The sequence below is a fragment of the Solanum verrucosum genome, unplaced genomic scaffold (assembly GCF_900185275.1).
Source record: "Solanum verrucosum unplaced genomic scaffold, falcon-dt-bn FXZP01000281.1, whole genome shotgun sequence".
Classification (NCBI taxonomy): Eukaryota; Viridiplantae; Streptophyta; class Magnoliopsida; order Solanales; family Solanaceae; genus Solanum; species Solanum verrucosum.
In genome coordinates, this window is record NW_026020554.1 from 1797073 (window position 1) to 1824290 (window position 27218).

At 31.2% G+C, this 27218-nt stretch overlaps 2 protein-coding genes across 2 annotated transcripts; both read left to right on the forward strand.

Annotated features, from left to right (window-relative positions):
• Positions 1 to 250: 250 nt before the first annotated feature.
• On the forward strand, positions 251 to 27072 carry LOC125810146 (putative anthocyanidin reductase). The gene is made up of 6 exons (XM_049489667.1): positions 251 to 434; positions 1256 to 1422; positions 2264 to 2476; positions 4135 to 4192; positions 26095 to 26410; positions 26930 to 27072. The coding sequence occupies exons 1-6, from the start codon at positions 314 to 316 to the stop codon at positions 27063 to 27065; spliced, it is 1011 nt and encodes a 336-aa protein (XP_049345624.1). The 5' UTR covers positions 251 to 313; the 3' UTR covers positions 27066 to 27072.
• Positions 7251 to 8599, forward strand: LOC125810148 (dihydroflavonol 4-reductase-like). The gene is made up of 3 exons (XM_049489669.1): positions 7251 to 7424; positions 7665 to 7831; positions 8369 to 8599. Exons 1-3 carry the CDS (start codon positions 7265 to 7267, stop codon positions 8534 to 8536), a joined length of 495 nt encoding a protein of 164 aa, XP_049345626.1. The 5' UTR covers positions 7251 to 7264; the 3' UTR covers positions 8537 to 8599.
• Positions 27073 to 27218: the final 146 nt, after the last annotated feature.

Genomic DNA, 27218 nt, shown 5'->3' on the forward strand with positions numbered 1-27218 from the left:
TACTAAGCATAATAATGGGATCTTAAAACATGCAATATAATGGGTATGACTTTCAACTAACATGTTAGGTTGCATTGATACAATAAATAGTTTATTATATTATACAATGTCAATGTAACAAAGCCTTTTAATTCTATATATATAGATACACCAAACTAGACTTTTAACCTATAATAGTACAATTGGACAAAAAAACAAAACACATGGGCTTTAGTATTATATCATCAACTAGCTCCATTTATCAATCACTTGCATCATATCCCAACTATAGAATTGGCTTGAGGAAGAAGAGATAAAACAAAAGTCCCAACAAATGGAGGAGAAAAGCACTTGCAAGGTTTGTGTTACAGGAGGTGCAGGGTACATAGGTTCTTCTCTTGTAAAAAAGCTTTTGGATAAAGGTTACATTGTTCATGCTACCCTAAGAAACTTAGGTATGTTTAGTGGGTATTTTCATAAATATTTTAATTGAATAAGTGAGAAAAGAAAAAAATAGTTGTGTCTTCACACAAAAAATTAGAAAGTTTTCAAGTAATATTTCAATGAGAATCTGTTTAACATCATGTGTTTTCGTAGTAAGCTGGTTTGATAGAAAATGAACGGAAAAATCATGTTTTTATAACATAAATTTCTCATTGATTAAAAACCTCTATTTCTAGTAGTGGTTATACTTATATCAGATCCTTTATATTTTGAATTATTTGAGAGTCAACGGACGATATTTTTGAAGAATTCGAACAACATAACTCCAATATATATGGATGTTTTTATAACATAAATTTCTCATTGATTAAAAATCTCTATTTCTAGTAGTGATTATACTTATATCAGATCCTTTATGTTTTGAATGATTTGAGAGTCAACGGACGATATTTTTGAAGAATTCGAACAACATAACTCCAATATATATGGATGTTTTTATAACATAAATTTCTCATTGATTAAAAATCTCTATTTCTAGTAGTGATTATACTTATATCAGATCCTTTATGTTTTGAATGATTTGAGGGTCAACGGACGATATTTTTGAAGAATTCGAACAACATAACTCCAATATATATGGATGTTTTTATAACATAAATTTCTCATTGATTAAAAATCTCTATTTCTAGTAGTGATTATACTTTATATCAGATCCTTTATGTTTTGAATGATTTGAGGGTCAACGGACGATATTTTTGAAGAATTCGAACAACATAACTCCAATATATATGGATGTTTTTAAAAATGATTAGTTAAGTTGATTTAAATGCAGAGGATGAGTCAAAGGTGGGGCTATTGAAGAGTTTAAGTGGTGCAGATAAAAGATTAAAGTTATTTGAAGCTGACATTTATAAAGCAGAGGAATTTGAGGAGGCTATTCGAGGCTGTGAATTTGTTTTTCATGTTGCCACACCTTTGTTGCATTCTGAAGGTTCTCAGGTATGGAATTTCATCCCCTTTTCCACTGATGACACTTATCAAAAATTTACATTATAATATATAACATTTATTTATTTATTTTAGTGTATATATTTTGATATTGAATCCCTTGAACAAAAGATTAAACACTATATTTTTTATTTTTCAAACACCTTTAGTAAAAATTCCGAATCCACTACGTACTGTGTTTCTTATCTCCAATTCTGTTTGAGTTTGAGTTTTGTGGATTGACATTATAAATTATTATTTTTTAATCAGCAAAATTGATTTATTATAATATGTAGTTATGTACTCTCTTCATTTTAATTTATGTGTCATAATTGAAATTTCGAGAGTCAATTAAGATTTCTTTGACTGAAGTTTCTTTACATGTTTTAAAAATATTTTATAAGCTATGATATTATGATAACTATTGATAAATCAAGAATTAAAATAGTTGAAAAAAGTATTTTATATTTTCTTATTTACTATAGATAAGCTAGAGACTACTTATATACAAAAATCTATAATTACAAACATGATTTTAGCACTATGTCTCGCACAATATGAAGTCATATCTTACGCAAATATTAATGGTGTAATTCTGCATAGTTGAAATAGAATATTCTACCTGATCTTTTTGAATCATTTATGTTATGGTTAACACTTTTTTTTAGCATAGTTTTAATATGTTTTTTTTTAAAAAAATAATTAAAACTCTTATGTTTGAGTTCACGATAAATTTAAAAGTTTAAATATCAAAATTTCAACTGTATCATATAAATTAAAAAAGAAAAGATTATTATTTCTTTTTATTTTTGTTTTCTTTTATAAGTAATTTTGACCTTAATATTTGAAACAGTACAAAGATATAACAGAGGCAACAGTTGATGGAGTGAAGAAAATTGGAATGATTTGTCTTAAAAGTGGGAGAGTTAAGAGACTTATCTATACTGCTTCTGTTGTAGCTGCCTCCCCATTGAAGGAAGATAGAATTACTTTCAAACAATTAATGGATGAAACATGTTGGACACCTCTTAATTTCTCAAATCCTTACACCAAACAGTGGCTTTGGGTGAGCTTAATGTTTTTGATCTCTTCGTTTCAATTTGTTTGATTTTTTAAAATTTATTTTTTAAAAATGATTCTTTCTCGTTTTAGCAACCTTTAATTTCAAATGTTCACATGACATGTTTAAGATTACAAGATACAAAATTATTTTGATACATTTGACATATCTTTAATTTAACATTACAAAATTGAAAAATCTTCTTTATTTTCTTAAGTTATATGTCCAATTCAAAACTTAAAATGGAGGAAGTATTTCATTTATGCTCCTATAAATATGATGCATTAATAAAGCTTTTTATATCATTGTGTCATGCTAAGAGATATACAATGAATCTCCAATTTCTTGATGTTTCTCTTTTGAATCCATTTTTTCATTTGTTTTATACTTAATATTATAGTAATATATTAGATGACTTACCATTTATTCTATGTTAATACTAATAAAATATATAAGAGTTAATGGTTAAAAATATATCTGAATTTTTATAATTTTTTTCTCGGGTTTCACGTCTTTAACTATCAATTATACCGAATCGAAAACCGAAAAAAAATCCGACTAGTGATTTGGTTTGACTTGGTTTGGTATTGAAAAAAAAAGCCCGACTATATTTGGGTTGGTTTGGTGTTAACTAAAAAAACCAACCCGACATTATATATATAATTTTAAAATTTTATTTTATACATAAAAATCTTCACTTTGATATAATTTTTAAATATTTCTTATACTTTTTCATAGTTTTTATCTTTTAATATATTATTTCAAGTTTGAAACTTAGAATTCTGAATGGTTCAATAAAGATTATAGTCCATAGATGTTGGTAATTATAATAAAGCTTAAATCAAAATCAAATTAATACTAATACAAAAAGAAAATCAATTCAACACCAAGAATGACAATAATATTGAATATTTGTTCTTTAGTTTTCAATTGGTTTAGACAATTAAAATACATAATCTAATTTTAATTTCCTTTAATATTTAGTCATGTAACTAATACTTATTAAACTTATTTTAGCATGATTTAGTACTTTTAAATTATGATCATTTTCATTATGACTTGTTAATTTGCAATATTTGTTTTATGCGATTTCATCATTATTATTTTTTGTTGGATATTTTAGTGTCATTAATCATATCATATTTTGTGTTATTTTCTTAAGAAACACCTTAGATAGTTGTATTTTGGTAGGACTAAAGAAATATTTGAAGTACAAGTAAATTATATGTTTGTATGAATACTTTATCGGAAAAACCCAAAAAAATCCGAAAAACCCGAGGTTGAAAAATCTGAGTTTTATTGGTTTGGTTTGGTTTATAAATTTAAAAATCCGACACAAATAGTTTGGTTTGATATTTGAAAAATCCGAACTAACCCGGCCATGTACACCCCTAAATTCATCTATATATGTATCAACACACACCTAGTTGAGTAGATGGTGATAGTTTAGGCGGAAAAAAGAACAAATGATAATTATTGTCCTAGTCAGCTTCAATGTGTGTTTTATACAAATACTGATAATCCAGGTAGAAAAAGTGAACAACTAATAGTTAGGGTGTGAAATTCGCAAAAAAGTGACAATTCAGGTGTATTATTGACATTGCATGTTCTTTTCACAAACATGGCATAAAACTTAAATTTTGTAATTTATTTATTATTTATAGGATTATGTAGAGTCAAAGATGCTAGCTGAGAAAGAGATGTTGAAGTTTGAGAAGGAAGGTTTGGAAGTGGTTACATTATGTTGTGGCCTTGTAGGTGGAAACACTTACTTACCTTATATCCCAAAAAGTGGTGCTATGTTCTTGTCAATGTTAACTCAAGAGGAGATTCTCTACAATTCACTCAAGTTTTTAGAGGAACTTATTGGAAAAGTTCCAATTGTGCATATTGAAGATGTGTGTGAAGCTCATTTGTTCTTCATGAATAATGTTGTTGATGTTGGTTCTCTCAATGGGCGTTTCTTGTGTGCTAGCTCATTTGTTTCTACTGCAGAGATTGGCACTTACTATCAACACAATTATCCAGAGTTTAAGGTCAACCAAGAGTAAGACATTATATCAACCTTATTACTGATTACTGACTTGTGGTCTGGTGGGATGGTTGAAGTTTCTCCATATTTAATCATATGTCTCGGGTTTGAGCTCTTGGTAGAGAAAATATCATGTTGGGAGTGCTCTAAAAATGAATCCTGCAATACGTGAATTTGAATTATTAGTCTAACTACAATACGAATATCGAATCAGGTGGAAAGCCAAAATAAGAAAAAATAAATAATTTGATAGCATTAATCACAAATTAAAGGAGAATTTGACTTGTGTTTGGTTCTATGGAAAACGTTTTCCAATTCTTGAAAGGGTTCTTAAGGAAAAAAAGTAGTTCTTACTTATTTATTTATTTGTGTTTTTTGGTAAAAAAAGCAAAAACATATTGTCCTAAAACTATATTATGGGGTGGGATGCCACATGGCTGGGGTGGTCAAGGGGTGGGCGTTAGGGTCATTAGAAGGTGGAGATGAGACAATGAACTTATAATGTTGTTTATGAGACTTGTTTATGCTACTAAACTAAGTCATTTTCCTTATTTTAAGTAACTAATTATTTTCCCCGGGAATATGTTTTTCCCAGGTACTTGTATGATCCCAAGAGAGAAATCAAGTGTGGATCGAAAAAGTTGGTTGAGAAAGGTTTTGTGTACAAATATGGGATGAAGGAGATATTGGATGATTGTGTTATTTGTGCAAGGAAGAATGACATTTTATAGTAACAATGAATAAACATCTCATGATGAAAGTCAAAATTCCATATTTGAAGTTGTAATCTTTATGTACGTATCCTTAATTAATAATTCCGGGATAGAACGGAATAAATAATTCAGTAATAGCGATACTTTAAATTACAGAGTTTCAACGAACTCAAATAATGGTGAAAACCACACTATGTGACACTTTGTTTTATTTTTCGAAACAATGCATAACAAGAGGGGAAGAAGAATTTGTTGAAGAATGAAAAAGTTTCACATAGGTAGTTAATAAAAAAGATTCATATAAATTTTATAAAAAATGAGTTTTGGATCTAACTCAATCCCAAAAATCAATACATGAGTTATACCACCATTGTTTTTTGTAAATTTATGATTATTGACATGCAGTGGCGGATCCAGGATTTCTGTGAAGGGGGTTTGAAATATAAAAAAGAAAACATGTAAAAATTACAAGATGAAAAACTGAGTGAGATAGGAGGAAACTAGTAATCTGAATCCAATAAGTTTAACTTGCCTTGTCATGCCGCGTTAAGTTTTTTTTTTTACTTTTATCCTATTTCATCGAGCTTTTTTTTTAAATATTTCTTGTGCTTTTTTTCTCTTTTATATTCCAGTGTTCTACTCTTTTTTTTTTTTTTTTAATTCAACCACTAAGATATTATAATAAATATTCATAAGATAAATAATTGACATCGTCGATTTTTTATTTCATTTAATTCAATTTACTAGGTTAGTCATTCGTGAAAAAGACAAATGATAAATAGAACAAATACGTTTAGTTTAGTTTTCATCTTTTTAAAATCGAACTGAAAAAAGAAGAAGAAAGAAATACTATAAAATTAAAGGGGGGGGGGGGGGGTAATCAATTAATTAGATTTTATTAAAAGATTATTCACGACTTTTAAATTTCTTCATTCGATTAACTTTTATCTAATTTATTTTATATAATATTTTTTGTAAATCAATTTCAAATTTTATAATAATCATCGTTAGTACATGAAAAAGATTTATGTAGAAATAAAATGAGAAGTATAAATAAGAAGATTAGTAGACAAAAGTATCTAAAATATGTCTAATAAATTTAAACAAAGATAAATTGAGAAAAAAAATAGCATAGAGATAAAAATAATGATAACAAAAATAATAAAGTTTTACATTGAACAAAAAACAATGAGGCATTTCATTGAGTTGGATTTGAGCCCAAAACAAGAGCTCATTCATCCTTTCAAAGCAAAAAAAAAAAAAAAAGTGGGAAAATGTTACAAGTGAGAATTGAACCCCAAACATTCTCGGTCAAAGACTCAAAGTTGAACCCCTTTGCCGCTAAGCCATGCTTCTCTTTTGTTTTGAGAGGGTTCATTTTAATATATGTACACATAAAATCAAAAATAGACCTTATATATACAATGTAATTTTTCGACGAGGAGGTTCGGGTGAACCCCCTGACCTCCACATGGGTCCGCTCCTGTTGACATGACAAGATAGAATATACTTTAATATTTTGTAATTTTAATACTCCCTCTGTCCCTAATTATTTATCCACTTTTGAATTGACACACCTATTAAGAAAACAATAATTGACATATTGAGTTAACCATTTTACCCCTATTAATTATGAAGTGGATGGATTAAAAATTTAAGATATTCAAGAAGTTTTATCTTTTTCAAAATTAATTAACTGAAATTATAATAGGTAAAAAAAATTGTCCTTTCTTGATTTGTCAAAATAGACAAGTAAAAAGGGACATATAAAAAAAGGAAAATTTGACAAGTAATTAGAGACAGGGAGAGTATCATGAATTTGAATAGTGATACTCAATTTTTTGGTACTTAGCATAATAATGAGATATAAACACATGTTAAGTTTCATTCATGGACCATGGTACTATAAATATTTCATTACAATGTCAACATACCTAAGATTTTAATTTCCATATAGAGATATAGTACCAAAATATGGGGTCCCCTAGTTTTATATAGCCCACAAGCTCCATTTATCAATCACTTAAAGATCATATCCCAATTATAGAAATGGCTGAGGAGGAAGAGATAAAGCAAAAGACCCAACAAATGGAGGAGAAAAGCACTTACAAAGTTTGTGTTACAGGAGGTGCAGGGTACATAGGTTCTTCTCTTGTTAAAAAACTTTTGGATAAAGGTTACATTGTTCATGCTACACTAAGAAACTTAGGTATGTTTTTAATTTCCTTTATTCCTAAGTTACGTCGCTCGAATTCCTCAAAAAATAATTATTTTAAAATGTTCAGTGGTATTTTCATAGATATTTTGAACGAATCAACGAGAACAGAAAAAAAAAAGACTTTTACACATTTTTTTTTCCAGTGTTTCAATGAAAATTTGTTTTCCACGCATGTTTTTGTAGTGTGTGGATGTTTTGTTAAAATGATTTGTTAAGTTGATTTAAATGTAGAGGATGAGTCAAAAGTGGGACTGTTGAAGAGCTTAAGTGGTGCAGATGAAAGATTAAAGTTATTTGAAGCTGACATTTATAGAGCAGAGGAATTTGAGAAAGCTATTCAAGGCTGTGAATTTGTTTTCCATGTTGCTACCCCTTTATTGCATTCTCAAGGATCTCAGGTATGGAATTATGAGGGACGGATTTAGAAGGGGGCGAGGGTGTTCGTTCAAACTTTTTTGATAAAAAAATATATTACATACATATATTGCATTCTCAAGGATCTCAGGTATGGAATACAAGACTAGAGGTTGGCGTAGTGATTTAGGCATTCAAGATTTACCTTAACTTTCCAAGTTCAAATTCGTGACACTTACCCCAATTCGGATTGAGTTTGATTTCTATGCATTGACATTATAATTAGTATTATTTTTTTCATCATCAAATAAATTGATTTATAATAATATGTATTTGTTTTAATATATGAGACTTCGAAATTTCGAGAGTCAATCAAAATTTTCTTTGATTTTTTTTATATTTCTTTTAAATATTCTATGAACTTTGATACCATGTTAAAGAATTGATAAATTAAAAATTATTTATTCACAAAGATTTATAATTATAAGCATGATTTTAACACTATGTCTAACACAATATGAGCCATATCTTTTTATTTTTATTTCTTTTATAAGTAACTTTGACCTTGATATATGAAACAGTATAAAGACAGAACAGAAGCAACAGTTGATGGAGTGAAGAAAATTGGAAGGATTTGCCTTAAAAGTGGGACAGTTAAGAGACTTATCTATACTGCCTCTATTGTAGCTGCCTCCCCATTGAAGGAAGATGGAATTACTTTCAAACAATTAATAGATGAAACATGTTGAACACCTCTTAATTTCTCAAATCCTTACTCTCAGCAGTGGCTTTGGGTGAGCCTAATAATTTTACTCTCTGTTTCAATTTGTTTAATTTTATGTTTAAGTATGTTTTTTTTAAAAATGATTTTTACCGTCTTATCAATCTTTAATTCTAATTTTCTAGGTGACATGTTTACGACTACAAAATTAAAAGATAATTAATATTGACATATGTTTAATTTAATATCGCAAGATTCAAAAAAAAATTATTTTCTTAAAATTCGATATTAAATTCAAAATAGGCCAAACAAATTAAAATGGAGAAAGTATTTCCATTACCCTCCTACAATGAATCCAAGTAATCTCCAATTTCTTGAGGTCACTGTTTCACTTTTAAACCCATTTTTCTCATTTGTTTTAAACTTTCATGTAATAATATAAGTTTTTGGCTAAAATCATCCATTAACTATGACTCAAATCTAACTTACATCCTTATATTATCTAAGTGAGCAAAATATATCCTTATACTATCCAAAAAATAACAAGAAACATCCTTCAGTCTATTTTTTGTTAAGAAACTAATAGAACCAATAAATTTTTTTTTTTTTTTATTTGGTCATGTGTCACGATCCAGACCATCGTGATTGACACCCACACTAACCCTCCGATGGGAGAACCATTACTACAACCCAAACTAACAAAATTTATGAAAACTAAGGCATTTAAATATACGGAAGCATGTTTAAAAGACAATAAAAATGGAGTCCCCATAAACTCCAAGGTTTTAACAAACAACTAACCAAACTAATGCGGAAGAACTACCCCTAGAACCTGAAAGTCATTGTACCAAAACTCTACTAACAACAAGTCTAAGAACAAGAGGTACAACCCCAAAACTAAACAAACACCTTAAACAATAGTCTGAGTCCGAAAAGAGTGGACTTAAACAAGAAAGATCCATGACAGCCCGAAAGAAATGACTCACCATTGAAACCGGTCATGCTCAATAGTCACCTAGCTGAGGTCTATCAATAGCCGCCTAAAGATGCCTTGTACTCAACAAAGAACAAGCAAGTGAAGTATCAGTACATAACCATAGTGTATTGGTAGAATCACGCGGCTATACCAATAAGTGAAACGCATGTAAGTAACCACAACATTATAAAACATGCATATACCGAACATATACAAAATATTAGTCATCTTTTCAAGATCAATGTAGCATCCCACATTCTCAATAATACACATTAGTTATCAATTTAGAGCAACATACAGTCTTCCAATATCAATCATCATTAGATATGAATGTAATCATCACAAGTAGATACACAACACAATTCAATGGTCCTCTCACAGAACCCACTTCAATGGTGCTCTCATGGAACCCACACTTAAACTGTTAGCATACCGAAATGTGGTACCCGATCCAATGTTTATGCCAGAATGTGGCAATCGATCTCATATTTATGCCGGAACGTGGCAACCGATCCCATATTTATGCCGGAACGTGGCAACCGATCCAATCAACAAACCACAATTACAATCACCATTTATATTCTCACAATCATACAACAAGAGGTGATTCATGACATACAATTATTCAATTATCCTCATTTACGATTAGGGTGATCAATAATGCAACATTCGCATACATACATGCATTATAATGAACAATTACAAACATATATCACACCAACATGAAATCACAACCATCACCTACCTCGAATCCAATCTTGAATCCCCTAAGGCACTTAAATCTTCCCTTTCAGGATTCTTTCCGATTGTTCTAAGTCTACAAACAACAATTTATACACAAGGATCAACAATCAAGACCCAATTACCTGGATCATAATCAATAATATTAACCCTATGTCAAACCTTGATCCCCATACCCAGATTAAGGTTTTTTCCCACCATCCAAATAGTTCCAAAACCTTTCCTAAACAATAATCCCCCAAGAAACTAAGTTCTACAGATCAAAAAATTGATTCGGGGAGTGAAAACCTTACCTTTAGCCTCAAGAATGGTGGAAAACTGTCAAGAAATCCCCTGGGGTCGTTCCTTAGCTCTCAAAGTTGAAAAGTGCAGAATAAACATTTTTGGGGTTTTATTTTCGATTTAAGTCGCGTTTGTCCCGCTACGGCGTGACCCATCCCGCTATAGCGGCATGCACAGAGACAGAATGCTGGAATTTGAATTCCAAGCCACCATTTCACAACACACCTTCAACCCTTGACATTCAAAAACCACTCATTCAAGGTAAGATCATTTTCGAGAGCTCTACTCGCCCGAATTCAATTTCGTAAAGTCGTACGACTTCCTTAACATCTTAGCTATCTATTCATGTAATCAAAATTATAATTAAATCACCCAGTTGTTACCATATTTCCCTAGACTTTACTAACTCCGATTTCGTCCAAATCTGGACTAGATTAGGAAATTCCAAGTTACTACCAAAAGTTTTATGACCCCAATTCTTTCTCCATTGACTTTTCCCTAACGAAGGAAATTAGGTCGTTACATCATGTCTTAGCCACGACGAGAAGATCAAAATTACCTAAAAAGAATAAGGATATAGATAGGAAATGAATCTTTCTTTCTCACAATTTAAATTTTGTGTGTTGTTAGTTTATATATTTTTTGCATCATCAATTAAATTGACTTGCAACAATACGTAAGTTTTGAAATATTTATACAGTAGGTTCCGATGGTTAGAAAGATTATGTAAAAAAAATCATTTTAAAAATATTACGTCCAACTATTTAAATATTTTCTTTAATAAATATTTAGTACGTATGTACGTTATATGCACAATGCAATTCACATTTTATACAATGTACAGAAATGCTGGAAATTTAGTGAAAAATTACATAGGCGTTTAGTTATGAAAATAAAAAAAATAATTACTTTATTTGAAATTTTTGAAGCTGAGGTTGTATTATTGGCCATACTTTTTACAAAGAATATTAAGAATTTGAATGTATGATTATGATTTAAATCCTCAATTTGTAAAAATTAGAAAAATCACCCGACTGACTAGCTTAACCATGTGTACATATATTCATTCAACTTGACACATTTTTTTGTTGGTGACATGAGTTTCTTAAAAAAAAATAGACAGAAGGATATCTTGCAATTTTTTGGATAATGCAAGGATGTTTTGTTCACTTATATACACAAGGATGTATTTTAGGTTTAAGTCACACTTCAGGGATGATTTTAGTAAAAAACTCTAATAATATAAGTGGATATACTAGATTACTTACCATTTATTCCAAAGTTAATTAATACTAATAAATATATAAGAGTATATTACCATCCATATATATATATATATATATATATATATATATATACTAAAACACACCTAGTTGAGTAGATCTTGATAGTTCAGGTAGGAAAATGGAACAAATTATTATCCTAGTCAGCTTCAAAGTATATTTTACTAATACGTAAGTAGTGATAATTCAGGTAGAGAAAATGAACAACCGATATATAGTTACAGTGTGAAACTTGCATAAAACATAAATTTTGGTTATTTATTTATAGGGCAATACAGAGTCAAAAATGCTAGTAGAGAAAGAGATATTGAAGTCTTAGAAGGAAGGTTTGGAGGTGGTTACATTATGTTGTGGCCTTGTAGGTGGACACACTTACTTACCTTCTATCCCAACAACTTTTGCTATGTTCTTGTCAGTGTTCACTCAAGAGGAGAATTTGTACAATAAACTCAAGTTTTTAGAGGAACTTATTGGAAAAGTTCCAATAGTGCATATTGAAGATGTATGTGAAGCTCATTTGTTCTTCATGAATAATGTTGGTTCTCTGAATGGCCGTTTCTTGTGTGCTAGCTCATTTGTTTCTACTGCAGAGATTGGCACTTACTATCAACACAAATATCCAGAGTTTAAGGTCAACCAAGAGTAAGATGTTATTATCAATCTTGCATTGTACATTACATTACATCCTTGATAACCGACTTGGGTTGTGGTGGGATGGTTGAGTTTCCTTCATATTCAATCAAATGTTTTGGGTTCAAATCTTGGGAATGAAAATGATTCAATTAGGAGCATACATCCTAGAAATGGGACCGACAATGTGTGAATCCGAATTTGTCGGACTCCAACAAATATATCAATTATTGAGTGGAAAATTTAAAAAAAGGACAAAAATAGATAGCATTAATCACAAACTAAATGTGTATTTGATTATTAGGTTGTGGTTGGTTCCCGGGAAAATGTTTTGGAATTGTTGAAAAAGGTTTTTTTTTAGGAAAATAAGTCATGTGTGTCTGGTACGAAGGAGAATATTTTTCATGGAAAATATTTTCTTAGAAAGTAAGTTGGTTTGTTACTTATATTTTAGTATTTGATATGTAAGAGAGTAAAATGTACCTTAAAAGCATATATATATATATATATATATTTATATAATCTAATAAAACCCTATAAGGATGAGGGGGGAGGGGGGAAGGGGATTGGGGATTGGGGCCTTGGGATGGCAGGGATGGGATGGTCAAGGGGAAATGGATGGGTAAGGAGGATAGAATAAACAGAATGTCACTTATAGAACTTATTTTCTACATTTCTATGAGTAAATTTTAGGAGTAACAATCATAAATCATATTAGCGCTCTATAACTACAAGTTTGCAGGGCAGAGAGTGGAGAGAGGTGAATTGTATATGTATATCAGTTAGATAATTGTATATATGTAACTATTATGTATATGTATCAACATAAAATTTGAATTTGTATACAATTGAATCGAGTTAAAACATTTGTATTTGTATATCAAATCTATCTCGCTTTATACAAACATAAATTGTGCATTGTATTTGTATAATTTGTGGTATAAAGCGAGAGAGAGAAAGGCAAAAGAGAACTGCGCAGGGGGAGAGTTGTATTAGTATAATTATAAGTGTATAGGACAGAGAGATATGTATTTGTATTTGTATATACAGTCTCTCTCGCTTTATACAAACACAAACACAATTTATACATTTGTGTTTGTATAAAAGTGAGAAGTGAGGGAGAGAATTGAGAGTGGCGAGCGAAATTCAGGGGAGTGAGGCGAGAATGACAATGTGTTTGTTACGAATTAGAATTAAATGAAAATGTAGCTAAAGCATTTAATTTGAATTAATAGTTTGCTATAATGCACAATTTTCCCTATTTCTATTAAGGAAGTCATTTTCTTCGTTTTAAGGCCCTTTGCCTACTCTGATACATGTTGAAGTGTGTGACCATCTCACTTAAAAACTTAAGTTGTTAGAGATAACAACACTTTTATTATTTAATTATATTCTTAACACATCCCTTGACCATCCCACCCCTAAATATATATGTGATAGTTTTTGTCAAATGTGATTTTTAGTTTCCTTTCCTTAAACTTGTCAATCTCAGGTACTTGAATGACCCCAAGAGAGAAATCAAGTGGGGATAAAAAAAGTTGGTTGAAAAAGGTTTTGTGTACAAATATGGAATAAAGGAGATACTTGATGATTGTGTTACTTCTGCTAGGAAGATTAATGGCATTTGCTAGCAACAATGAATAAACAATTTTATATTAGTGACACTTACTTCTATAGGTTTATTTTCCGAAAATATGCAAAAGAAGAAGAACAATTTGATTTATGTTGTGTTTTTGTATTTTAAAATTTGTGGCCAAACCTTTGAATTTATTATAGCTAATAAATTTGGACAATGGTGTCTTTTTCGAATTTTTTTTTAATTGTTGATGTTATAAATCCATTAAACTAAGTGGATTGTCCATTGAGTTTTTCCATAAACTTATACTTATCAGCTATGTGTATTCCCAAAGTTCTATGAACATTTTTGGATAAGAATGTATATATTTATTATGACACTTAATACGGAGACTTTTGGAGTGACTTCTCAACCTATAAATAGGGTTGTTCATTCACCATTGTAAGAGACGCATGAGACATGAAAACATTTGAATAAGATGATCTCTACATTGTACTCTCCATATATCTTGTCTATATTGTTTATAGTATATTAGATATGTTTAACAACTTATCAGCACGGGACTCTAGTCAATTGAGATTGAATTTTAATTAGTTTTTCATTAGCTCGTGTTCTGGTTGATTTCGTTATGAGAATCAAGAAGGAAAAATGATAACTATTGCAATCAAGTTATTATATGCATAAAATCATGTATGTATTTTCTAGAATCTTTTTATGATTTAATATACAATAGTGTTTGGTCACTAACATTGACCAAGAACCAAAGGCATATACTACTACTAGTTGAATATTCTTTGCTCTACAAAATTTCTTAAATGGAAGAAGGTATGAAGTTTTAGTAGCATGAGTTCGAATATTATTTTGAAAGACTCAAAGGGTGAGTCATATTGTAGTTCGGTCTATTATACCGTTGGTTGAGGGTAAGACAGTGGATTCAAATCCCATCGCACCAAAAGGGTAAGACATCAGGTTAAAGTCTGGATGCACCATAATAAAAAAATGTTTAAGGGTAAGACAGTAGATTTAAGTTCTATCACAACAAGATGGTAAGACATCAATTTGACTTTTGATGCACCATGATGATAATGATTGGGTTCAAGTCCCATAGAATTATGGCCTAACACACCTTATATGGGTAAGACATTGAGTTTGAGTCTCAATGCACCATAGTGATGATATAATGATGACTAAGGCTTTGATGATAAGCCATGGAATTCGTCCCATTGAATTTGATTCATTCCTTGAAGCGAATGTGATAACAGTACATGATAAGTTTGAAATCCGCTCAATTGCTCCATTCTATCATATGAATGTGGTAGCAGTGAATAATAAGTCTGAAAGAAGACAAGTGATTGAATGTATAAATAGAGACATAATTAATTTTCATCATTGTGTTAATTATAAAATGAAGAACATTACGGGTTCTCGAAATAATCCTTCAAAATGTGAAGGTAATTTTTATCATCATAATGGTATGAAAGGTCATTGGACTCGTGGTCGTTGTGCGACCTAATGATATAAAAATCCCCCATCAGAAGAAAGGAAAATAAAGGGGTGGCACATTTGACCTTTCAAAGTGATGTTGAGGTGGGTCATGCAAATATGATGAATTCCAAAGGCATGACAATGTGCTTATAATGCAAATCTATGAAGCACATATAAATGATTAGTCCATTCCTTGAAGAGAATGTGACTTGTGATAAGTATCGTGAATGCTTGACCATTTCGAAAGATAATGGGTCAAGATATGATAAAATCATTATGGGTTGAATATATGCCACAACCCACATCTACGAAAGGCTTGAGAAAAATAAAGATCAGTTGGCATGACCGGTTGGTCATTCCGGTCCAACGTGATGCAAAAATAATTGAGAATTCATGTGGCATATATGATGAAGAAATAAAATATTCTTCAAGAATTCTCTTGTGTTGCTTGTTCTCATGATAAAATGATAATTGTATCATTATACCAGGTAATGTTCGGATTGTATTCCATGAGGTTTTTGAAATATATAGAAAGGTGAATATGGGCATGTTCATCTACCATGTGGATCGTTTACAACTAAATGATAGTTACATCTATGGGCTGGTCACATGTACTTTGTTGTCAACTTACAAATTGGTTTCTATAAGATTGTTTGCTCGAATTGTTAAATTAAGAGCACGGTTTCAAACTATGAAATTATATTGATAATACTGGTTGGTTTAACAAAAATTGTATGCCTCAATTATAGCTACACCAAATAATTTTTATCTAAAGTTTGAATGTGCGGTATTTGATTTAATTGCTCCACTACGCACAAGATGGACCCCCAAATGAGGTTGGGGTGAATGTTAGATTTTCTAACACTAGAAGGAGAGATGATTGGCAGCTGGAAATTATGAGATGAATTATCTAGATCCTGTAAAAAAATGTGAACTTAAAGTTCAAAGATAATTTATTTGCATAATGTTACTACTTTTCATAAAGAGAATGGACATCCTTAAAAACTTGGAATGATTATAGAATGCTTACCGTCTTCGATTTGATTTATTCTAAGTGGTCTATTGGGTAAGCTGCGGAGGGAAGAGGTCTATACCCATTGTCGTAAAATAATTGCCAAATGAATTTACTGACCCTATGTTATAATTTAGCTATAAATGCTTCAATGAGATGTCCTTGAAGGATAGAGTCTATAGTACGCCTAGAGCGTGATAGACCAAGCGATTCCAAATGAAAAACTTCTTAAGAAAGGATAGGAGCAAATGATCAAGACGGACATAATAATGAGACAAATTCTTTATAATGAGCACGATGGCATAACATTTCATAAAACCTTGACAAAGATTCAGGTACCTAAAATAATGAAATATGAAGAGATTTTGATAAGTTATGTCGTATTGGAATCGAGTAAAAATACCATCGATGGTATCTTTGATATGAAGTAACGCTCAATGCTACAGATGATAACAAGGATCTTGAATTTAAATCAGTCATATAATATGACCAAATAATTGATTGGCCAAATAAAATGCACAATTCAAGTATATTATGTTTCACTTTGAAAAGTGATGTTTTGGACTTATAGTCCATGGATCAAGATATAATGTTAGTGGGAAACAAATAAATTATTGTGTGAAAGTATAACCGTAAGATATAAAATACGATTTGTGCCTTGTGGCATAAAGAATTTTTGCAAAAGTCTTGACAATAGATGAAGTACTTTGTCACACCTCAAAAAAAGGGAGGCGTAACTGACACTCGATAACCTAGTTAATCGAGTTAGCAACTGAAACATACTAGCTAACCAAACTGTGAGACAAAAAAATCAAGCAGCACAACATCTGAAATATGAAGCCTGGACCATAAAGGTCATGACCTGTATGACAATAACCCATACAAACAATGGTAGACAAGCCAAAAAATAAAGATGTACTAGCTAGCCGACGAGGCCGCAACTGAAGACATACCTACTTACACACACATATATATACATGTCAAGCCTATGGGCTGGAGATTGAAACTTACAAAAGAAAATTCAGAATATTGTGTCCACAATAGCCTCTACAAGTGACATAAGCAATGTTGGTACAAGGCCCTGACTATACCCAAACTGTACAACAAAAGTAAACATTCTCTGATAGCCCCATGATAAAATGGAGCTTACCAACTCATAGTTGAACCCAAATCCTAGTGGGTGGGTCGATTAGAATCTCTGCCTAAACCGGCTCGCATGAAACAAAAGCAGTGTCCCTAGGCAATGGGACGTCAGTACGAATAAAAATGTACTGTATGTAACGCGGAAAGTAGAATCATAAGTAGCTACTGTAAAAGGGTAATAGAGATACTACCTGAAACTGAAACTCAAATAACCCTCATGGGTGACATTTGACCTCCTACTATTTAAATATGCATGTATACACTCGTATAATTGTATGTCGTGAATACATATATATTGATACAAATGCATGCATACCAAACCAAATGCTAGTAATGGTGGTGCTTCCCGATAGCAAACCGACATCATATTCACCAACTTGTGGTCATCGGTATCTCATAAGTATAAATATAGGCAATAGGCCTCATACCTTTTGATTATAGCTCGAGAGTAGAATGCATAGCATGTTATGGATTCATAACACATATATGTTTTCGTTGTCATACTGTCAATCTTGGCCCGTTTGTACTCTTGTTCTCATAACCTCATAATCACTTCATATGACATGTAACCATCTCATGGAATCTCATATATTCTTCCAAATAAGCTTGAAAGCTTAACTCGACTTTTAGAAAGATAACCTAACCTTGAAGATGTTCATAACAAGTTTAAGGTGATTTACTCTTTCCTATACTTGGTTCCTAGATAATATATATAAAAAAAGTATTTTAAAAATCAAGTGTTCTAATAATTTAAACATTTAAGTTATATTTGAGAGTTTTGAAAATCGTGTGTTACTTTAAAGATTTTTCATAATAAACTTTAGTGGGGAAAGAGGGTTGATTACAAATAATAAAGGTATCAAGTAATATTTTTAAGTCACACCACCGAAAGAAGAATAAGAATTCATACAAATGGACATATAATCACCGAAACCGATAAAATAACATGTAGATGTCGAATACCCTATTTACTCGAACGAGTGGAATATCAAAATACTAGAATTATGTAAATAATTCAGCTGAGATCCCAATGCCTTTCATAGAAGGTCTTTTTCTAAGAAAGAGAATAGCAAAATATCACATTTGGCGTTTTAGGAATTTCCTAGGAATCGTGCTAAAATGAAGGACAGAGCTTAGCCTTAACATACTTTTCCAATGAACGCTCGAATGCCCGCAGTTTCTTCAGAAAAGTTTTTCCTTACGTCCTAAGCTTTGCAAACACTATATATATATATATATATATATATATATATATATATATACACACAACTGGTACACACCTATAAAAAATCTATTATTGAGCTTAAATCAACAGATTTTCCATATGGCCTCAACTTGGCGAAACGTCCATAGAACTTCGTAAAAATAATCATAAAAGAGTTCTGAGATGATTATCTTAGCAAACCAAGTGTAAACCTTGAAGAAACACCAATAACTATAAATTTATGTCTTCAAAAACTAGCTCCAAACGCAACTAATAGAAGGGGAAAATGATTGTCATGTGTAGAGATTACGTTTCTAGGCACGGGGGCAACCTTTAATGGTAGAAATCACTAAAAATTAACCTTCATCATGAAAGAACTCCATTAGAACCCTCTATTCAACTTTCTTTCTGCTTAGGAAGTGAAAATAAATGTTTTTATGGGTTAAAATGTCGGGTAGCCGACATACCACATTTTTTTATCCGACCCTATTCGCGACTCGAATTCTACCTAGGCAGTCCGCAGTAAAATCCTCATAAATTTTTACACTGATGTCGGTTGGATACGGGATTTTGTGCGTTGCAAACTAGACTCGTAGGCCTTAGATTTGATAGGTCATGGTCCTTGTAACTCTTTATATATTGGGAGAAAATATCCAAGACAGTTGACCCAAAGTTAAGAAAATTTTATTAGAGAAACTTCGATAATTTTTGCCGACCTTAGTTTTGCAAATTTTCTTAACTTTAAAACTTAACATATGACCATTGTGCTAGTATAATACCTCGTAACAGATTATTCTTATCATGTTAGGCACTCATAGGCTTATCCCCAAGGTATGTAATAATTTAAACCTTTCAAACGGGCGAAGTGCTACCCGAGCCATTTTTTTAATCCTGAACTTTATTTGAGGGGTACCTTTGACCTAAAACTTCAGTTTAGTTCCTTGATATTGCCACCCATTTGAAATCTTAATCTCCAATATATACAAGAGAAAAGATATAAAGTCGACATTGAAGTTGTCCCGAATTTTTGAAAAGACACCTTAACTTTGCGGGTGTCCTATTATCCCACGAAACCATCTAAATCCTCAATAAATATACCATTTTGATTAATTTTAACACCACTCATATTGTCACGAAAGATGGGCGCGTGATAAGCTTCAGGCCAACGCAAAATTGCCAAGTGGCACTCCCAATTTGACTTATTTTGAAAAAACCCCATAAAAATCCATGTATTAATTTTTTTTACCTTTATTAGGAATAGTTTTATTTTTTCAAATCTTTTTTCTCATCTTCCATACCATCACTAGCTTATCCATATTTCTTGGGCATCCATGTCTTCCTTCATTTTTTTTTCCTTTTTTTCTTTTTCATTTTATGGTCATTGTTTTTAAAAAAAAACTAATGTTGTTGTGTTCATTCTTGTTTTTTTTTTGTTTTTTTTAAAAACAAATTAGTTTAGTAATTTTTTCCTCCTACAAATCAAGATTGGGATTTTGGAGCAATGAAACTATGAAAAACTTGATTTGAGAGTAAGGAGTTGGAGAAGGTGGTGGTTTCAATTTCAAATTTTGACTTGGTGATATTTTGAGTATTTGAATTTTGATGATTTGACGGTGTTTATTTTCATAAATAAATTAATTGGTGGTAGTTAACAAATAATTGGTAGTGTTACTGTGAAATCAGTCCCGCCACAACGGGATTGATGATTGTTGCAACGATGATGAAGGAATGGCTACTTGAAGAACACAAATTGAGGCGAAGAAGAAAGAGAAAAAGAAAAAAAAAAGAAAAAGAAAAGCAAAGAAATCAAATAAAAATAATTAAAAATTACTTTTAACACGTGTCAAGTGACTATTAGTGCGTGACTTACAAATATTTTGGTATAAGTGGTATTGGGTGAAAAATGGAGTATACATACTATTTTGAAGTTGTTCAATGGGGTAATAGGACATTCGCAAAGTTAAAGTGTCTTTTTGAAAATTCGGGACAACTTTAATGGCTACTTTATGTCTTTTCTCTATATACAATACCAAGTCACATACACCTCATATAACCATGCCATACTACGCCACATATATTATGCAAGAATTGAGAAAAAGTACGGGATCTTACATACTTGAATATGTGTAATGAATGATTGTTATGTCTAGCTAGACGATGAAGGTTATATGAAAATCCTTGAAGGATTTAAAAGGTCTTAATGCAATTCCATTGAGTACCCCAATGGTTGTGAGATTGCTTAACTTAAAGAAAGATCAATTTTGATCTCATAAAAATGATTGAAAAATATCATGTATTAGTGCGATGGGTGCACATACAAATTATTGATTTTACAGATGCCGGAAACTGTGTAATTTTTCTTTGAAAGTAGATATTCCAGCCACCATGTATGAAAATAATGGTGCATGTATAGCTCGATTGAAGGAAAGATACGTCAAAGGAGACTGGACAAAGTACATTTCACCAAAGTTCTTCTCCACACATGATCCTCGATAAAATGGTGAGATAGAAGCTTAAAAGATCTATTCAAGTGATAATCTTACAGATTTATTCACTAAGACATTGCCAACATCAACATTTGAGAAGTTGAGATATAAGATTGGAATGTGTCACCTCAAAGATATCAAGTAAAGCTTTCATCAGGGGGAGTGAAATACACATTGTACTCTTTTCCTTAGCCATGGTTTTGTCTCAATTGGGTTTTCCTGGTAAGGTTTTTAATGAGGCAGCACTCGAAACGTATTATGAGATATGTGTACTCTTTTTCCTTCACTAGGCTTTTTCCCATTGAATTTTTCCTAGTAAGATTTTAACGAGATACATTATCTATGGACATCCAAGTGGAAGTGTTATAAATCCATTGAACTAAGAGGATTGTCCATTGAGTTTTTCCATAAACTTATACTTATCATCTCTGTATATTCCCTAGGTTCTATGAACCTTTGTAATTTGGATAAGAATATATCTATTTATTATGATGACACTTAATATGATGACTTCTGGAGTGATTTTTCAACCTATAAATAGGGTTGTTCATTCACCATTGTAAGAGACATGAAAACATTTGAATAAGATGATCTCTACATTCCACTCCCCATATATCTTGTCTATATTATATTGTTTGTAGTATATTGCTTATATTTTACAACAGTTGCTACACTTATGGGAAATCCCATTACCATTTTTCAATATATATAAAGGCGCAAAATGTCTTCTTGATTTGGCAACAATGACAAGTGCATGTATTCTGATGTAAATGGCTCTATTGAATTGACAAAGAATCGAGCATTTTGACTTTCACATTTTAGTGGAGTGAAAGGAACAGTTTCTTCTTTGATAGTATTCAACTTTCTAACTTTTTGTTTCTTTATTTGACACTGATTTGGCTTTTGGTTTTCATATGAAATGAATATTGATGATTGTGAGGTTTTGCAACTATGCATTCCTTTATAAGCCCTGCAATTTCAAATGTAACATTCATCTTAGATACAAATCCAAATAATTCAGTGCACTAATCTTTCACTATACTCATCTTGTATATCTGCAAGGCGCTATTTATAAAGTTCAAACTTTTAACCTTCTGATCACATGACAATAACTTTATCAGTTACGTCAAGGCTCCCCTTCTCCCAACTAAATACTTAGAACCAATCTTAATTTTATTAAATAAACACACTTGTTCTTGTTCAATAGGCAAACATACTTCATGAGGTATCTAATAGAGTAATAGGTTTGTCTAAATGGATATAAAATGGTAACTACTTCAGGGGGTTGTCTATATTTTTCAAAATTATCACTAGCTAATAAAAGTGAAAAGTGTGGTTGTCATAATATGAAAAATGGTTTACCAACCAAAAAAGATAAGGGAGAAAAGAAAAATAAAAAAGGGGTTTTTTTTTTTATTTACCTTGGATGAATAGCTCCTAAAATGTTTTTCTGCAGACCAAGGGTTAGATTGGGGACCAACAATGGTTCTCGAGTGCCGGCCACGTTCAAGGTATAGGCTCGGGGCGTGACAATAACCATCATCATAATTAAAACTTTCAACCTCTGTTCCACATACTCTTAACTTATTTGCTCCATTGCTGCATTTTCTTTCTACAAATCTAACAAAAAAAAAAAAATTAGAAAAAAATTCAATACCTCAATTTCAAGAAACTATAGAAAATTATTTAATTGAGGACTAAAATTAATTCACCTTTTCTTATGTTGTCCTTGATCCCTCAATTGACAATGATTTGTCTAGAGAGGAAAGTATTTTCTCAAGAAGTAAATCACATTCCTCTGGTGAAGCCAGAGGATCAAACTGGTTTACAAACTCTTTCCCTTGAGTACTTACACTTTCTTTATCCCAAGCTTTAACTTTCTCCATTTGGGGATCAATCTTTAGTGACAAAATAGCAAAACGATTCAATCTTTAGTGACAAACAAGCAAAAAGATTCAATTTTCAGGGACAAAAGAGCAAAATGATTCAATCTTTAGTGACAAAAGAGCAAAAAGATTCAATCTTTAAGGTAAAAAAATTTAAGATTTTCAAGAAGTTCTACCTTTTTCAAAATTAATTAATTGAGAATATAATACATAAAAAAAATTGTCATTTCTTGATTTGTAAAAATGGACAAGTAAAAATGAAAAATTGGACAAATAATTAGAGACAAAGGGAGTATCTTGAATTTGAATAGTGATACTCAATTTTTTGGTACATAGCATAATAATAAGAAATAAACACATGTCAAGTTGCATTGACACTTAAATATTTCGTTACAATGTCAACATAACTAAGATTTTAATTTCCATATAGAGATATAGTGCCAAAATAAACTTTTAACAGATAATAATAAAATAGGGCAAAAAAAACACATGGGGTCTAGTTTTATATAGTCCACAAACTCCATTTATCAATCACTTAAAGATCATATATATCTCAAATATAGAAATGGCTGAGGAGGAAGAGATAAAGCAAAAGGCCCAACAAATGGAGGAGAAAAGCACTTGCAAGGTTTGTGTTACAGGAGGTGCAGGGTACATAGGTTCTTCTCTTGTTAAAAAACTTTTGGACAAAGGTTACATTGTTCATGCTACACTAAGAAACTTAGGTATGTTGAGTGGGTATTTTCATAGATATTTTGATTGAATCAACGAGAACAGAAAAAAAAAAAAAAGACTAGTGTTTTTACACAGAATTTTTTTTTCCAGTATTTCAATGAAAATCTGTTTTCCATGTATGTTTCCATAGTGTGTGTGTGGATGTTTTTTAAAATGATTAGTTAAGTTGATTTAAATGTAGAGGATGAGTCAAAGGTGGGACTATTGAAGAGCTTAAGTGGTGCAGATGAAAGATTAAAGTTATTTGAAGCTGACATTTATAGAGCTGAGGAATTTGCGGAAGCTATTCAAGGCTGTGAATTTGTTTTCCATGTTGCTACTCCTTTATTGCATTCTCAAGGATCTCAGGTATGGAATTCCACTGATGATACTCATCAATCCCTCTTTTCAGGATCGGATCTAGGAGGGGCGAGGTTGTTCACTCGATAACAATTTTATATAGGGCTTCAGAATTTATCTTGAAGTTCCAAGTTCAAATCGTAGATATTATTTGAATTCGGTGAAAATTTTGGATCCATCACTGCCTCTCGTCCCAAATTATAATTGAGTTTGAATTATGTGCATTGATATTTATTTATTTTTATCATCAAATGAAATTGATTTATAATAATATGTTATTATATACTCATATTTGTTATGGTCAACACTTTTTAGTTAGTTTCATATATATAAATTTTATTTTTAAATAAATCTTGTTTCTTTTATTTGTAATCTTGACCTTAATATATGAAACAGTACAGAGATAGAACAGAGGCAACAGTTGATGGAGTGAAGAAAATTGGAAGGATTTGCCTTAGAAGTGGGACAGTTAAGAGTTATTTATACTGCCTCTATTGTAGCTGCCTCCCCATTGAAGGAAGATGGAATTACTTTCAAACAATTAATGGATGAAACATGTTGGACACCTCTTAATTTCTCAAATCCTTACAACCAACAGTGGCTTTGGGTGAGCTTAATTAATGTATTTATTTACCTTTCTATATGCTGCATTATATTACTATCATCCTATATTAATTTGATATGATTTTGATTTTGGCAAAATGTGGTATTATAAGTGGATAATAGTAGTCTGTTCGACTTCAATTTACATGAAATGAAATTTGATTTGCGTTAGCACTATTTTACTATTTTGATTTATAAATACAACCAAACCTCTCTATAGTGACAAAGTTTGTCGAAAAGTTTCTAGGTTGTTATAATGGGCATAATACATAAATATGTTCTTTAACTTGGTCACATCTCATATTTATGTGTTGGGTTCGAAAGTGATTGGGACATCATGCAGAAGCTTACAATTGTAAATCATAAGACGATAAATTAGACGACACATAAAACTATACTAAACGACATAATATTATTATATGATATGACCAATTGGCCTACATAATTAAAAACATAGAAACTGTAGATATAAAATCTCCCCATAAACAAAAGTCTTTAAACGACTATATTGTGGAATCTATTGTATTATGCTATGAGAAGAGGAATCTTCAATTTATTGAGTTCCAAATCTTTCATATAAGGAAAGAATAAATCAAATATGGAAGAGAATTATATTTTTCTTTCAGAAAAAGTAAAAACATTTATGTTAATGTTTTGACTTTTCTTTAAGGAAAAAGTAAAACTCAAATATGGCAAGAAAATCAGCGCAAAACCCTAACATTATGTTCTCCAACTTTGAGTGTGCACGGGTAGACACTTAAACTTGTATAAAGTTAAACAAATAGACACACACGTCCTATGTGATATCATACATGGAAATTTTCATCATATGTGGTGTCTTATGTGTATTATGCCAAGTAGGACTCGTGTGTCTACTTGTTCAACTTTATACAAGTTTAAGTGTCAACTTGTGCACACCCAAAGTTGGAGAGTATAAATGTGAAATGAGGCCAAGTTAAAGGACATATTTATGTATTATTGAGTTATAATGAGGTGTTGTTATATATATAAATATATAACATTTATATCTCATTTAGTTGTTATAAACAGAAGTGTGCAATTTTTTTATTTATTATGAATATAGTTATGTAAATAACTTTTACATAGTCGGCATATATAACTTAAATTCTCTTATATATTATTATAGGATTATGTAGAGTCAAAGATGTTAGCTGAGAAAGAGGTGTTGAAGTTTGAGAAGGAAGGTTTGGATGTGGTTACATTATGTTGTGGCCTTGTGGGTGGACACACTTTTTTGCCTTATATCCCATCAACTTCTGCTATGTTCTTGTCAGTGTTCACTCAAGAGGAGAAATTGTGTAATATAATCAAGTTTTTAGAGGAACTTAATGGAAAAGTTCCAATAGTGCATATTGAAGATGTGTCTGAAGCTCATATGTTCTTCATGAATAATGTTGGTTCTCTCAATGGGCGTTTCTTGTGTGCTAGCTCATTTGTTTCTACTGCAGAGATTGGCAATTACTATCAACACAATTATCCCGAATTTAAGGTCAACCAAGAGTAAGATATTATTATCAATCTTGCATTCTACATTACATTACTTCCTTGATAACTGACTTGGATTGTGGTGGGATGGTTGAGTTTCCTTTCACACTTAATCAAAGGTTTTGGGATGGTCAAGGGGTAGGGTCGGGGGAATGGGGTGGGTAAGGAGGATAAAATATACATAGAATATATCTATTAAGGAAGTCATTTTCTTCGTTTTTAAGGCCTTTTCATGTGCGGACCTGATTCTTTTTCATGAGCCAATCACGTGAGAATTCTTTTTAATATAGGTGGCGGTGAGATTCGATCTCAGGACCTTTGCTTACTTTGATACCATGTTGATGTGTGTGACCATCTCATTCAAAAATTTAAGCTGGTATCTCAACACGCACCCCTTGACCACCCCCACCCCACCCCCCCAATATAGAAATTTGATCAATTGGTCACATGGAGTAAAATTTCCTGTCATGAATATGGTGATATTTTTGTCAAATGTGATTTTTAGTTTCCTTTCATAAAACTTGTCAATCTCAGGTACTTGAATGACCCCAAGAGAGAAATCAAGTGGGGATCAAAAAAGTTGGTTGAAAAAGGTTTTGTGTACAAATATGGAATGAAGGAGCTACTTGATGATTGTGTTACTTCTGCTAGGAAGAATGGCATTTTATAGCCACAATGAACAATTTGATTTATGTTGTGTTTTTGTGTTTTAAAATTTGTGGCCAGACCTTTGAATTTATTATATAGCTAATAAACTTGGACTATGATGTCTTTTTCGAAAAAAAATTAATTGTTGCTACACTTGTAGGTAATACGGTTGCCA

Bases quoted from the DNA above. Each gene is read 5' to 3' on its own strand.
- LOC125810146 (XM_049489667.1), top strand. From the start codon at position 314: ATGGAGGAGAAAAGCACTTGCAAGGTTTGTGTTACAGGAGGTGCAGGG. The intron at 1,423-2,263 runs GTATGGAATTTC...TATTTGAAACAG, and splicing joins TGCATTCTGAAGGTTCTCAG to TACAAAGATATAACAGAGGC. The intron at 2,477-4,134 runs GTGAGCTTAATG...TATTATTTATAG, and splicing joins ACACCAAACAGTGGCTTTGG to GATTATGTAGAGTCAAAGAT.
- LOC125810148 (XM_049489669.1), top strand. From the start codon at position 7,265: ATGGCTGAGGAGGAAGAGATAAAGCAAAAGACCCAACAAATGGAGGAG. The intron at 7,425-7,664 runs GTATGTTTTTAA...ATTTAAATGTAG, and splicing joins TGCTACACTAAGAAACTTAG to AGGATGAGTCAAAAGTGGGA. The intron at 7,832-8,368 runs GTATGGAATTAT...TATATGAAACAG, and splicing joins TGCATTCTCAAGGATCTCAG to TATAAAGACAGAACAGAAGC.